At 43.3% G+C, this 16,435-nt stretch overlaps 1 protein-coding gene across 2 annotated transcripts in view; it reads right to left on the bottom strand.

The window, feature by feature from the left end:
* Positions 1-12,102, bottom strand: part of GOLGA3 (golgin A3) — a 39,124-nt gene extending 27,022 nt beyond the window's left edge. The window contains exons 1-3 of one of the 2 annotated variants that reach the window (XM_089489902.1): positions 12,037-12,102; positions 4,535-4,868; positions 439-720 (exon numbers count right to left, since the gene is read on the bottom strand). In XM_089489902.1, coding sequence (XP_089346028.1) covers positions 439-720; positions 4,535-4,655 — 403 coding nt within the window. In that variant the 5' untranslated portion in view covers positions 4,656-4,868; positions 12,037-12,102. Of the gene's footprint in view, positions 1-438; positions 721-4,534; positions 4,869-5,337; positions 5,689-12,036 lie in introns of those variants that run through there. The other variant, XM_089489903.1, reaches the window with a different exon arrangement.
* Between the last annotated feature and the right edge of the window lie 4,333 nt (positions 12,103-16,435).

The raw sequence follows: 16,435 nt of genomic DNA, 5'->3' as shown, positions 1-16,435 counted from the left end.
TCCATGCATCTGAAGAAGTAGACCTAGTCTATAAAAGCTTATGGGGTAACGTCTTTCACTCAGTTAGTCTCAAAGGTGCTCCAAGATCCCTTTGCATACTGATTAAAAACAGTTAAGTTGTGCCTAATATAATCGCTATGTTAAGTGTGCATACTTTTGTATACATATCAATAATTACATTTTTAAGGGATCACTAATTTCTAATAAATCATAACAGCAACATTTATTCAAATCTGCAACATTAAGTAAAGTAAGTAAATGTGTTAAGCAGAGAGTCACAAGCGTCAATTGCTGGAGAGCACAAGGCATCAGTTCAAGCTTTTAAAGCATATTTGGAGAGAGATTCTGCAGAAGCCCAGAAGAAAATTGGAAAAGAGCTTCCTTTTTGTAGAGGAAGAGAAAATGGGAGCGGGGGCTCCACCATAAACAGATGCTTACACAATTCAGTTTCTTGCATGGGGAGGCTTAGTTTGAGGGACTGCAACGCTTCCTTCCTAAGAACTATGCCCTCAGCACTAGCTCCCTGAGACGACTTTAGCTTGTCATGGAAACCAGGCACACCTGGAGCTGGCTCTTCCCCATGTGGACCACCGTTAGGATCAAAAGACATAGGGAGTTCAGAGAACTGAGACGCTGGTCCATTCACACAACGGCTCTTGCTGCTGTTTGGCACCAGGCTTTCCCCTTCAGATGGAACTTGGCTGCCTTTTTTACTAGGAACTGGAAAACAAAATAGAATATTGGATTGTGCTGGATTAGCAATGGTTACAAACTCAGTGATGGAAGGCAAAGTCACCAATATGACTCCCCTGCTTTTTATGACTGGATATTGTGTGACAGGAGCAGAGATAGGCAACATATCCCTCCCTATTTTTGCAACCCTTGGAGCCCCTCACCCACACACCCAACTTAGTTTACATTTTAAGAAGGTACAAGTAAGCTCTATTGTTGTTAAAACTGGAATTAGACTTCTGGGAGCGTTAGCACTCAGAGTGAGTCTAGGGGGTGGAAAAATGACCCTGAGAGCCTCTAAAACTGTCCAGCTCTGGCCTAAAACATCCTTAACAAGAGTATTAACTTTCTGGAACTGGTTTGCTGCTTAGGAGCAGAACATGAGAAACACAGGACACAGCAGGTTTACCTAGCCTAGGATTGTATAACCTGGGATCACCACTAAAGCATTAGGTTTAATCCTCCTGGTGTGTCCTAACCCTATTCCCTGCCACCACCTATTTACCTTTCCCAGTGACTTCCCATATCTCAATCACACACATTTCATTTTAGTTACAGTAAACTCTCGGTGGGCTCTCCAGATGTTGCTGCACATCCCAGCAGCTCAAGTCAACATACATAGTCCTGGGTGAACAGGGGAGTTGCAACCCAACATCATCTGGAGGGCCATAATTGTCCACATCTGGTCTAAGGAAATGCATATTCACTTTTACTGAGACCATTTAATATGAATTCTGAGTGATGAAAGAAGGAAAAGACAATGAAATATAACTAATACGATGAGGAAACAGCCGTTCCAGATTGAAAAGAAGAAGGGAAGTGGGAGCTGAGGACAATAAACAAGATCAGAGTGGGTATGAAAGCTTTTCAAAAACTGACATTTCAGACAATATCAGGAGTTGAAGTATTTGGGGTACACACAAGACTTCTTGTTTTGGGGGACCTCAACATCCCCTTCGAGGCTGGCTCATTAGATCTTACAGGGGCAGCTCGTGAGTTCATGACTTCCATGACAGCCATGGGCCTGTCCCAATTAGTCTCGGGTCCAACACATTGTGCAGGTAACACACTCGATGTGGTCTTCTGTACAGAACAGGAAAGCCCATGGGCAGATGTTATCAACAATATTGCCCTGTCATGGATGGACCATTTCCTGGTCAAGGTTGACCTAAAAGCCACTACCCACATCCCCCTCAGGGGTGGAGGATCCATTAAATTGATCCGCCCTTGAAGGCTGATGGAACCCAAAAAGTTCCAGGAAGCCCTAGAGGGTTTTATGGTTGGAAATGACAGCGATTCTGTCGACGCCCTGGTTGATACCTGGAATAAAGACCTAACCAGGGCAATAGACAGCATCACTCCCGAGCATCCTCTCCGGCTTGCTTCAAATAAAAAACCACGGTACACTCAAGATCTTCGGAAAATGAAGCAAGCCGTGTGACAACTAGAGCGCCGCTGGCAGAAACACAGACGCTTATCTGACAAGACGCTCCAAGGAAATCTCTTAGATTCTTATGGAGCAGCAATCGATGCAGCAAAGAACTCGTTCTATGCTGCACATATTGCATCTGCAGAGTCTCGTCCAGCGGAGCTATTCAAGGTAGTTAGAGAGCTAACCCAACAGCCTCCCACCCTGAACTCATTATTAGAACCAACAACAGCCTGCTGTGATGCATTTAATGACTTATTTGCTGATAAGATCTCTCAGATAAGGGTCGATCTAGACGCCGGCATTAAAACAGAGACTATGAGAGAGGTATCCAGTGATTCTGTTGACTATGTTAGACTGGATCGGTTTGAGTTTGTAAGTACCAATGAAGTGGACAAGCTTCTTGGATGTGCAAGGAGGATGACTTGCCCTCTCGATCCCTGCCCATCTCGGCTGACCATTCAGGGAGGAGATGCTGTAACATCATTGCTTCAGATTATAGTAAATGCATCCCTTAGGGAGGTGAAATTTCCATCAGCACTTAAACAAACATTTTCTGCGATGGCCCCCAGACTTTGGAATAACTTACCAATAGAGATCCGTCTTATTACTTCCTTGGAAGCCTTTAAAAAGGTGTTGAAGACAGATTTCTTCCAGCAGGCCTATCCAACTGATCTCCTCTAATTTGATTTTGAATAATATCTTACTATGATGACTCGATACTTACGTTTGTGAGCAATACTGTAACAACCACTTCCTTTTTATCTCTTCTTTTGATTAATGTATTTCAAATTATATATATTTTATGACGTTTTTACTTGTTGTAATCCTGCTTCAATCCAAAGGGAGAAGCAGGAAATATAAATAAAATTTTATTATTATATTATTATTCTCAGGGTTCTTTGGCAGCTACTGGATTTCAAAGTGGCAGAGGCCAAACAGCAGCTACCAGGTCAAAGATGCTATATCCCAGCAGTCCTCTTCAACCTTTTACCACACTGGAACTCATAGACATTCAATGAAATTGACTGGTGAGAACACTGGTCCTATCACATGCACATCCAGGCAGCAGATGCTGAGAGTGGAGAACAGAAGTGAGGTGGCAAGAGGGCAGAGGCTGTGCCCCTAACCACTGTTGAACAATAAGACTGACTCCCGTTTGGATCAGCTTCTAAATGTGCAATGGGGAGGATACCATCTAGTCCAGTGATGGCGAACCTACGGCACGCGTGCCAGAGGTGGCACTCAGAGCCCTCTCTGTGGGCACATGTGCTGTCACCCCAGCACAGAGTTTGCCAGAGTTTGTTACTAGAAAGCCAAAGGGACATAGCACTTTGCAATAAATAAGTGGGTTTTGGGTTGCACTTTGGGTACTAGGCCTCTAAAAGGTTCAGGTTTTGGGTTGCACTTTGGGTACTAGGCCTCTAAAAGGTTCACCATCACTTCTAGTCCTTTGCCACTAGTAGCTAAATATCTCTGGAAAAGCCTGATTGGCATCAGATTCAGAGCAGGACAAATAAGCACTTTATTTTTTTGTGGGGTTTTCGGGCTATGTGGCCATGTTCTAGAAGAGTTTCTTCCTGACGTTTTGCCAGCATCTGTGGCTGGCATATTCTCATGGCCACATAGCCCAAAAAAACCCACAAAAAACTATGGATGCTGGCCATGAAAGCCTTCGACTTCACAAATAAGCACTTCTTTACACAATTATGTGTATGGATATTATTGCATGGGCTTTATCCTATCATTTTCCCAATGGGATAAACATGTGTTTAACTTCAAAGACGGGTCTTACCGCATTCCTGTCCTTGAAAAGCTGCGGGATAAGCCCAGGTTGCAGGTGGGCTGTAGATGGGAGAATGCAGTAAGACCCGTCTTTAAAGTTAAACGCATATTTATCCCTTTGGGAAAATGTGCAATAAACTGCTCGGAGTTTGTTAGCACAAGATGTACTGGTGGCTTCTAACTTACATGACTTGAAAGTGGTGGGATTAAACAAATACACGTGAAGTCTGGGTCTATCAATGACTATTAGCCATGATGATAAAACAGGACTTTCAAATTCAGAAGCAATACACCAATAAATACCAGCTGTGGGGGGAAAAGGGGGATTATTGTCTTGCGGCTTTGCTTGCGTGTCTCCCCAAACCACCTGGCCAACCAATGATAGAGCTTGGGAAAGTTAACCTTATTGGACCAAAACTCCCAGAAGGCCCACCTGTATATGTCAGCTTGGTGGGAGGAGGGGGGGGGGGGGATCTGGAAGTTGTGACCCAAAAGGTAACTCTTCCAAGCTGTGAAAACTATATACTGTTCTCAAAGTGGCAACCCATTCCTTGCAACAACAAAATGTGATCAAAAGGAACTGCTTACTGTTGAAGCCATCTCCTTCTGTCGGCTCATTCAATTTCACCTCAAGGTTCGCATGCCGTTCAGAACTGCAGGGGGCACTGCTGATGGCTTGCGTTTCCAGCAAGATCATTGAAGAGTCCATGGCAGATGTAGTTATGGTGCAGGGAAAATGTTTTCCCTAGGTGAACAACACCCCTTTGAAATGAACTACCGAGTCCGATTTTTATCCATAAGCAATGCTCCTGACAAGGAGGTTACACAATACTAAGTCTTTCTCATCCGTTGTTTTACAGCAGGCAACTCAGTTCAGTCCAAGTCAAGTCAGCAGGCAATTTCTGGAGATCATTAAAGTAGCCTGAGGAGAAAAAAGCAATTACTAAGTTGCACTACTCGCTGGAGACAAAGAGAGATTCACTTATTTTAAAAAACAGTTACTGACTGAAGTGATCACATGCATGCATCACATATACTAAAAGCAAACTCATTCTCCAAATAATGACCCTCAAGTAATCAAAACAGCACCAGCTATGCATAATGGGTACCAGTAGAGTTGGGGAATGTGAAACTTTGCAGAAGTAAAACGAAACTGCACTTAGGCAGAAAAAAATGAAATGCATAGATATAGGATGGGGGACACCTAGCTTAACAAGACTACACATGAAAGGGATCTAGGAGTCCTAATGGACCACAAGTTGAACATGAGTTAACTGTGAGAAGTAGCAGCTAAAAAAGCCAATGTGATTCTAGACTGCATCAATAGGAGTATAGTGTCTAGATCAAGGTAAGTAATAGTGCCGCTCTATTCGGCTTTGATCAGGCCTCACCTGGAATACTGTGTCAAGTTCTGGGCACCACAATTCAAAAGGGATGTTGAGATGTTGGAGTGTGTCCAGAAAGAAGGGATGTCATATGGAAGAAGAAGTGAGTTGGTTTTCTGCTGCTCCAAAGAATAGGACACGGAACAATAGATTCAAACTACAGGAAAAGAGATTCCACCTCAACATTAGGAGGAACTTCCTGACAGTAATAGCTATTCAACTGTGGAAGGCACTCCCTCGGAGAGTGGTGGAGTTCCCTTTTTGGAAGTTTTTAAGCAGAGGCTGGATGGCCATCTGTCAGGGGTGCTTTGCTTGTGAGTTCCTGAATGGCAGGGGGTTGGACTGGATGGCCCTTGTGGTCTCTTCCAACTCCATAAGTCTATGATTCTATGATTCTAAAACAAACAAACAAAAACACGTTTAGGAAAAATAAAAACACATGGGGTCAATATCCAAAAAAGCTCAATGAGGACTGCTCTATTGACACAGAGCACCTGCTGTCTGCGGTGACCAGGAGCCTGAAAACTAGGAGAAAGAAGGAATAGGGTGCCCCAGAAAAAGACAGGTTAGGCTGACTCTCTGAATCTTATGCTGTGTTAGATTGTTTCAGATGCCACTTTTTGACATAAAGAAACCACTGCCAGAACAAAACCAATGGTGGATCTATTTGGTTATGGAATTCATTGCCACAAAAGATGGAAATAAATGGGCACTGATCTTAAAATTCCTAGAGGAGGAAGGTATCAAAGGCTATTAAGAATTATACTGGCCACACTGGCTGAGGAAGAGGGTTGCTATAATCCACCTGAGTGGGAAAGACTCCTCTAAGCACATAGGTTCTCCAACACACAAAGCTAGACAGTTTAACCAAACCCCCTGAATCAGCATCAGGTCAGTGACATCCAGAGAGCAGTGGTGTTCAGTCCTTTACTTTCACAGTCATTGCTATATGCCTTCCATTCATATGGAGAAAAGTAAATCACTATACCCTCTGTATTTAACACTGAATGGGCTACAACTGACTTAAGATCCTGCAGGCAGATTCAATGACCTCCTGATGCACACCAGTGGGGCTGTTACAATATAGTCTTTCCCCTCATATACACACACCAGCCATTATTAGAACTGTATTTTTCCAAATTAACATTAGTCCAAAAGACACTGCACAAATAATTCAGTTTGAAACCACTTTAACTGCCCTGGCTCAATGCTAGGCAATTCTGGGAATTGTAGTTTTGTGAGACATTTAGTCTTCTCTGTCACAGAGCTCTGGTGCCACACTAAACTACAATTCCCAGGATTCCCTAGCACTGAGCCGGGGAAGTTGAAGCGGTCTCAAACTGGATTATTTCTGCATCGTGTTTTGGACCACTGTCTCTTGGAATTCAACTGCTCAGCTATCATGCCATGAAAATTCAGCATCATGAGACCACAGGGAAATGTTTTGCATCATGTCAAGACTATTTGTCCATCTAGTCCAGTACTGTTTGTTCTGACTGGCAACAGCTTTTTGGTGTCTCAGGCATAAGTTTTTCCCGCAGCACCTGCCACCACCTGTTCCTTTAAAAAAAAAGAATAACCAATAGAAGCAAACACTAAGTACTAGGCATACAGAAATATATAATACAGTCCCATTCATAAGGCTGTATGTGTCCAGATCCCACAAAACTGTTCAATAACAAAACAAGCGTTCCGAAAAGGATGCTGCACTATGAAGCATTTTTGTACATGCCGGCTGGATCAGAGAAGTGATGAGACTACTAACTGGGAGAAGGGGCAAACTGTCTTCATCACCAGTCCCTACTTTTATTTTTACCATTCCAACTGACAGCCAAACTATTATCCACCCAACAGTTTCATTTGTGCAGTTTGTTGTTGTTGTTTGCTTTTGTATTTTTAACTGAGGGCACATATCTGGCCAAGGAACCTCCATATAATCTATTGTGAATTAATGAATTACTAATTGGAACAAGAGTTGGCTGGGAGAAGGAGAGCCTGCTGCCAGTCAATGCTGGCCTATTTGAAGGCAATGTGAAGAGAGAAAGAGTCTGATTTTACAAGAAAAAATTCTTAGGTTCAGTTAAAGAAATGAAGAAAGAACCACCAAATGTTTGCCTTCTCACATATAATACTAAAGACCTTGGTCATCCAGTGAAACTGAACGGAAGAAGATTTGGGACAGACAAAGGGAAATACTTCTTCATGAACAGCACACTTAAAACTACGGAATTAACTTTCACAGGACATAGCAATGGCAACCAACGTAAATGGCTTTACAAGCGGTTAAAACTATGAATGGCTAGGAGGCATTTTGGTTACCTCCAATATCAGAGTTAGACAGCCTTGGTGACAGTTCCCAGTTAGTACGGAGCGTGTGTAGGAGGGTGATATTGCAATTACTGTATATATTCGACTATAAGTTGACCTCATGTTTAAGTCGAGGGAAAGTTTTGGGGCCAAAATTATGGATTTTGATATGACGTGGCTAAGTCGAAGGTAAAACTTAGCCGCATGTAACAAAGGATGTAAAGGACGAAGCAAAGGAAAACGATGCTAAAGAACTTAAATTTTTTTGACAAGCATGACTGTTTGTGCTCACCCTAAAGGCTGGATGGATGAGATAGCAGAGGGGGTTGATGCTTCTTTTAGGTGCTCTGAGAAGGTAGTAAGCTGTCACCTTTCACCTGGGAATGGTTCCTTTTTTTTGCTATGAGTTACAGTACTTACATTGCCCCACGGATAAATCAACCCAGGTTTTTGAGGTCAAATTTTTGACTAAACTGTCTATACTTATACATAGGTATATGCAATATGTCCTGCTTATAAGATACCCAAAGGTATCTGGGTGGCCACTGTGGGAACAGAGTGCTAGACAAGATAATCTTTAGTTTGAAGCCACAAGGTTCTTTTTTCTTTCTTTCTTTTTTTCTTAAATGAATCATATACTTGAGATGTTTTCAAAACAGTCTACCCATGCAGAGGATTCAAGAATATGCTTTAGGGTTAGGAATACCTAGGAATTTTATTCTGTTAGCATTTTGAAGCAAAGCAATCTCTGGGACCCATGTTCACATTAGGCCACAATTATCATTTGGATTTGACACTTTCCTGAAGTATATGATCCAGTTATGAGATCGAAAAGTTACCTAACTGCATACAATAATAGAGAGAGAGAGATATATATACTGAAGATATATATTGTATGCAGTTAGGTATACAATATTATGTATAATATATGATAAAATACATTTGGAAGTGTCTTCAAAGAGGGCAGCCATGTTCATCTGTTGCAGCAAAACCAACACTCTTGTGACACTTACTACATTCAAAAATTGTGGCACTTACTACATTCAAAAATGCTATTTAGGTATATGTTGAAAAACAATATTTGAGAAAGGTATTTTTAAAAATACATAGATCGATGCAAAAATTAGAGAAAACATACTCACTGTCTCAACACTCAATATACCATCCTGTTTTGAGTACACAGTTACTGTATACAAGGCATCAAACAGGTTTGTTGCTCATACTGTCAGTCTCTGTGAACTGCAAATGTGTCTTAGGTCCAAAAGACACTGCAGAAATAATCCAGTTTGAGATTGCTTTAACTGCCCTGGCTCAATGCTAGGGAATTCTGGGAACTGTAGTTTCACAAGACATTTAGCCTTCTCTATCAAAGAGCTCTGGTGCCACAATAAACTACAATTCCCAGGATTCCCTAACACTGAGCCAGGGCAGCAGTCTCAAACAGTTTACATTATTACTGCAGTGTGTTTTGGACCTTAGAATTCATCCCAGCTCTCTTGCAACAGCACAATTTCAAAGGAAGATCAGTAACCATCAGAAAGCTCTTTTTTGAGGAAACAATCATAACAACTAATCTGCCCCTTTAAATAACATTTTATAAACTTTCAGTGAATCCAATGATCCCCAAAACATCATTTGAAAAGTGCTACAATAAAATGGGCTTGGCAGGAGGGGTAAAGAGAGAACATTAACAACCTAAGATACGCAGATGATGCAATATTACAAAGACCTGGCGGAATTACTGAAGAAGGTCAAGGAGGAAAGTGCCAAGGCTAGACTAATACTGAACACACACACACACACATATATAGAGGCCATGGAAGATCTACAAGAATTCATCCTAGACAATAAGAAAAATAGCCAAATAGTTCCCATACCTTGGTTCAAACACTGATCAGAACGGAGACTGCAGTCAAGAAATCAGAAGAAGACTAGCTATGAAACAGGACAAGATCATAAAATGTAAATGTACAATTCTGAACACTAAAGTGAGGTTCATTCAAGCCACTGTATTCCCCATCACCATGTATGGATGCAATAGCTGGAGACTAAAAAAAGATAGGTAGAAAATCAATTCATTTGAGATGCGGTGCTGGAAAAGAGTACCGAGAATACTACGGACAGCCAAGAAGACAAACAAATGGGTCCTTGAACAGATCAAGCCTGAACTCTCCCGGGAAGCCAAGATGACTAAACTGAGGCTGTCAGAGTTTGGAAACATCATGAGGAAAAATGAATCATTAGGAAAGATAATGATGCTAGGAAAGGTGGAAGGCAGCAGAAAGAGAAGCAGACCACAAGACAGCTAGATAGACTCTATCAGGGAGGACTCAGGGCAGGCCTGAGCAGAGAGGTTAAGAATGGGGGTCTTGGAAATGTCTCATCCACAGGGTTACCATGAGTCCAAGTTGAGTTGAGAGCAACTAATAACAACAACAACATGACAGGGAGGGGAACGTGTCATCTTCCAGATGTTTCTAGATTTCAACTCCTATGATCTTTCTCCATTGCCAGTGGTGCACAAGGCTGATGCAGCCAGGCTGCAGACCACAAATATTTGGAAGGCCACACACTCCCTAGTTGCCATCTGAGAAAAGTATAAATGGTATGAATGCATTAATTTCCTTCGATAATGAATGGCTGAGCAGATGCTCCAGTAACACTGCTCAGCGGCTCACAATATCCCGGACAAACGCATGCACAAGATGTGAGGTAGAATCAAATACCTAGGAACTATATTCCCATACTGAAATCCATCTTAAAACCAGCCTTTAGCACTGAGGATACCTATAAAGCCCTGTAAATGTCATGTATGCGTTTTTGAGATCAGGCCTCTAGCTAAATTAAATTAAATTAGAGATGTGAGGGCTGCAGGGGTGGGTTCACACCTTCTTCCATGCCACCATCCCTAGGCAGAAAAGAGATGTATAAATGTTGTGATGAAAACAGTATGCATACATGCATATCACCTCCCTCACAGAGACTGCAAAAGAGTCAAACCCACTCCATCCCAATTTTGCATGCACACAGACAAGCCTGGTCCAAATCTCTGCCCAGATCTTCTTTCTCCTCCTCTTCTATGGTCCAAAACCCACTGCAGACATAACCTAATTCAAGACTGCTTCAATTGCCCTGGCTCAGTGCTAGGGAATCCTGGGAATTGTTGTTTATTGTAGCACCAGAGCTCTCTGACAGAGGCGGCTAAATGTCTCTCCCAAAACTACAGTTCCCAAAATCCAGGGAAATTTTGAAATTTTTATTCTTTTTTGTTTTAATTAACAACCTCCCATATTGACTAAAATCTTCACTGTGTATATGTAAAGGCATTTAGGTTGGTGACTAAAATGGTGAAGGCTCTGGAAACCATGCCCTACGAGGAAGGCCTTAGGGAGCTGGGGATGTTTAGCCTGGAGAAGAGAAGGTTAAGAGGTGATATGATAGCCCTCTTTAAATACTTGAAGGGATGTCATATAGAAGAGGGAGCAAGCTTATTTTCTGCTCCTCCAGAGAACAGGACCTGGAGCAATGGATGCAAGCTACAGGAAAAGAGATTCCACCTCAACATTAGGAGGAACTTCCTGACAGTAAGGGCTGTTTGACAGTAGAACACACTCCCTCAGAGTGTGATGGAGTCTCCTTCCTTAGAGGTCTTTAAACAGAGGCTGGATGGCCATCTGTCAATGGGGATGCTTTGATCTGGATTTCCTGCATGGCACAATGGGGTTGGACTGGATGGCCTTGTGGTCTCTTTCAACTCTATGATTCTATATGTGTGTGTGTGTGTGTGTGTATACATATATGTGCGTGTATATATACATGCACGTGTATATCTGTGTGTGTGTATATATATATATATATGTATGTGTGTATATATGTGTGTCTATATATCTGCATGTGTATATGTGTGTGTATACATGTGTTTGTACATGTGTATATATGTGCATCTGTGTATGTGCGTGTGTGTGTGTACATATATATATGTATGTATGTATATGTGGCTGTGTATATCTGTGTGTGTATATGTGTGTGTGTGACACCAACAGAGATGGGACCCAACCCCAGGGAGGCCACTGTCCCCCCCCCTTTTCTGCTCAGCCCTAATGCCCGCCTTCCTCTCCCAAAGGCGCCCCCAGCTTCGAGCCAGAGACACCCCAAACGCCTCCCAAAGCCCTAGAAAACGACCCCCCCACCCCCAGGTGCCCCGTCAAACCTCCCTCTTTTCCGCTCCGCTCCGGGCCCCACAACAAACTCCAACTCCCAGAATTCCAGAGCCTTGAGCCACAGAGTTATAATAATAATAATAATAATAATAATAATAATAAGTTAAAGCGGGGCCAAAGCGGTTTATTTCTCCAGTGTGGCTGCCAGGCCCCAGGCCCTCCCCCCGCCTTGCCTTGCCTGGCTCTCGCCTCCTTCCGTCCCGCCCGCCCGAGACGTGGCGCTGCTCCTGCTGCTCCTGCCGCTGTGGCTCCTTGACGCCAGCGAAGGCGGGTCACTCACAGGAGCTCTTCCCTTCCCCGCCACAAGCCCCGCCCGCCTTGGCCGACGCCCGGCCTTGACAAACATCGCGGAGGTGGTCTCTCACGCCGCTCTTGTCGTGCCGCTCTGTTGCATCCCGGGATTTGCAGTTTAAGGAGGGGCGTTTAGACTTCTCAGCCAGGGAACTCTTTGGCCTCGCTCAACTACAAAGCCCGACATGCAACGGGAGGCAGCCAGAGTTAAAGGGAAACAGCAGCAACACATGAGGGTGGCGCAGTGATTTGGGCCGCCCGTTTGTTTTGGACTTCAACTCCCAGAAGGCCCAGCCGCTTCAACCAAAGATCAGGAATTCTGGGAATTGAAGTCCAAACTATTTAGAGGCGGGTCAGTGGCGTTTCCCCCTCGTCACGGACTCAGGGCCCAAAGTAAAGAAACGTAACCGGGGAGGAGCTCGCTGGTTGTCAGGGGGGGAGGATGCCCTGAGTGGCGGAGCGTTTCTTCAGCCTGACCCTTTCGGGGGAGAGGCTTCTGTGGGGCCTGCCGTTTTATTCTTTCTTTTATTATCCTATTCTTAGAAGTCTTCTTCCTCTTGGTCTCCTCCCGGGGAAAGACGTAACCCAAGGCTGCCTTTGTGTAGCCAAATTCTTCTTCCAGAGACTGCCTAAGGATCCCAATGGCGCACTCCGCGGTGAGGTAGATACACACACACACATATACACACACACATATACACATACACACACACATATATACACATACACACACACATATATACACATACACACACACATATATACACATACACACACACACATAAATATACACATACACACATATACACACACATACACATACACACACACATATATACACATACACACACACATATATAGACACACACATATATACATACATATATATATATATACACACACGTATACACATATACACACACATATACATACATATATATATACGTACACACACATATATATATACATACACATACATATATACACACACACATACACATATATACACACACACATGTATACACACACACACATACACACACACACACTCATATATATAAATAAACTCCTCCCTCCACATTCCCTGGGGTCAGGGGCACAGGACCCCCATGAATGTGGGAAAACCGCAAATCACAAAAGCACTGTTTTGAGCTGAGAGAACACTTCTCTGTCAATCTCTAGGTCTTCCTCCAGCGCAACGCTGTGGTCAACCTCTGTCAGACACTGACCACAGAATTGCGCTGCAGGAGCTACAAAGGCCTAGCGGAGGGAGGGGCCTCTCTAGGAATCTCTAGGGCCTCCAGTGCAACATCTGGTTCAAGTTGGCCATAGAGTTGCAGGGGAGGACCTGGAGATTCCTAGAGGGTATCCTAGAGGATATTCCTAGAGATTAATAAAATCTGTGAGTAATCAAATCTGCAAATATCAACACCACAAATATGAACGGACAAGTGTATACACACACACACACACACACACACACATATATATATATACACAGTATATATGGTCAGAAGTGAGCCAATTACTGTCCATCAAAAACCCAGCTGGGAAGCTGCATTTACAGGTGCAATTTATACAGCAACTGCACTGTGGGAATATTCCAGTTTGACAGCGCTTTAAGTGACACAGCTCCACACTATGGAATTCTGAGGCATTCCGCTCCACTCTGATGCCACAATACACAACCATTCCCAGAATTCCATAGCATGGAGCCATGCCACTGTTTGATACTTTGCATACAGTAACTGTGTACTCAAAATAGGATGGTCTATTTTCAATCAGTATCGAGACAGTGAGTATGTTTTCTCTAATTTCTGCATCAATCTGTATTTTTAAAAATACCTTTCTCAAATATTGTTATTCAACATATACCTAAATAGCATTTTTGAATGTAGTAAGTGCCACAAGAGTGTTGGTTTTGCTGCAACAGATGAACATGGCTGCCCTCTTTGAAGACACTTCCAAATGTATTTTATCATATATTACATATGATATATTACATACATATATTACATATATTACATATCATACATAATATTGTATACCTAACTGCATACAATATATATCTACAGTATATCTGTCTCTCTATTATTGTGTGCAGTTAGGTAACTTTTCGATCTCATAACTGGATCGCTAGAACCCGTGTCATCGATGATAAAAAATGTTTCCATAACCGAGGCAAACAATCTAAATGCCGCTCACCACATGTGATTTGAAAACAATAAATGAAATATGGAGTTTTCTTCCTTTGAATAACATCTCCACATTTGCCACGTGAGGCAAGCTGTCTCATAGAAGCAACGGCCACAACTTATATACATGTATGCATATTTTCCTTTGTCTTCCTGTCCTTAACTGTGTTGTACAACAAGTGCCCACTAGAGAGCATTAAGAGTCACTAAAACAACTCGCCATGCATTGGATGTCTGTGGGCCTTGGCCTAGGAAATTTGTTCGCCTGAGGCATCAGGCAATCCTGTTTTCATTAAAATTGTTCAGTTTGGAAACAAGGAGGAAAAAAGAAAGGATGAAATGATCGTCTTGGAATTTCAAAGTTGTTCAGCTGCAGACGTGGCAAAGGCTGCATCCATACTGTGGGAATACTCTGTTTTGACACTGCTGTAAGTGGCGTGGCTCCACGCTTTGGAATTATGGGAATGGTTGTGTGTTGTGGCACTGGTGCCACAACACACAACCATTCCCATAATTCCATAGCGTGGAGCCACACCACTTAAAGCGGTGTCAAAACAAAGTATTCCCACAGTGCGGATGCTGTATAAATTGCACCTATAAATGCAGCTTCCCAGCTGGGTTTTTCATGGACAGGAATCTGCTCGCTTCTGACCATATACATGCATATCTATAACCATGGAGTGCTCCATTTGGATAATATGAAACCCCTTTCCCTGTGTCCTTTTCCAGTCTTCATGAAACACAAGGAATGGACTGTTAGTGCCAGTTCATACAGCTGCTAAGCACATGGGGCCTGCTTTAAAGACAAGTATATTAACTCATGGAAAGTCATCGCTCAATGATGGGAGCCCTGTACATGCTTTACATTTTTAAAAAATCCCAAATTCAATCCTTGGGATGTCCAGATAGGACTAGGAAACCTTGTTGACAAGGCTTTTTAAAAATAATCTTTGAGAGTCCAAATGATTACTCAGTCCTGGTACAGACTGATGCTTTGCGCTGGCCTGGGGCCAAAATTAGGGTTCTGTAGCGCTGTGCATCTGCACGCATCCAGCCCTACTATCAGCACGCGGGAGCCATGATTGTGCACACCCATCCATATGGGGCATGCAACAATGATGTCCCCGTGGCACAGCACCCAAACAGCACCACGCCAACATCATTATTGTGTGTGAGGGTGTTAATGGTGCCCCATGTGCGGTGCAAAAAAACCCCACCAGGAGTGGGGTCCTTTTAGGCCTCACGGAGGCCGCAGCATTTGCCTAGTGCAGCCTCCATCTGAGGGAGAAAGAGGCAGCCTCTGGCCGCCCCTTTCTCCCAATCTGTACAGCCCCTTTGTTTTTTATTAGCAGTGTTCCAGTGGGAATCAAGAACTATCCTCACTGAAATTGTTTTAATTTTGAGAAAAAGAGATGATTGGGCCTCAAGCAGAATTGAAAGATGTGTAGGAATCGAAAATTTTATCTGTTTGGCTTTGCCTTTTGGTAACCACCCTCTGCCACACCAATGGCCCGGTACATACCTGCTTGAAGGTCCAGAGCAGCGGTAGCGTTTTTTCCTCCGCAGGGAAGCCGCAGCCACCAAACCACGCGGCTTCCCTGTGGAGGAAAAAGAACCCACAAAGAGCAGGTTCTTTTTCTGCCGCGCCAGTTACATGAGAGTGTACCAATGGCACACTTGTGACGTAACTGGTGCAACGCAGCGTGCGGATGCTCTGCATCCATTACATCATAATGGTGGCACCAGTGTACACAGGGCGCTGCCATTATGCCACTGCCAGTACATGCTAGGGTTAGGGACCATGCGGTTGCTTCGCTGTCCCATAACCCTAGCATGGCGCGAGCACGTCACTTTTGCGCCGTCTGTACCACACCATAGTTAGTGGCCTACTTTCTAAACTGGAACCAGTTTGCCAGAGATAGTCCCAGTTAATCCTTTGCCATACAACTTTTTTTCAGCTGTTTTTAAAATATCCCGGTTTCTCTCTCCTCCACGCACTTTCCACTTTTGTCCTCAGCTTACTTCAGTTGCTGCAAACTGACTTGAATGTGTAAGAGTCATTTATACCAAATTAACCCAGTAGGGAGGAAA

The sequence above is a fragment of the Sceloporus occidentalis genome, unplaced genomic scaffold (genome assembly GCF_023333645.1).
Source record: "Sceloporus occidentalis isolate IW3139 unplaced genomic scaffold, rSceOcc1.0.p SCAF_41, whole genome shotgun sequence".
NCBI lineage: Eukaryota > Metazoa > Chordata > Lepidosauria > Squamata > Phrynosomatidae > Sceloporus > Sceloporus occidentalis.
Note: the sequence above shows the minus strand (reverse complement) of the source record. Positions and strands in the feature narration are given on the sequence as shown.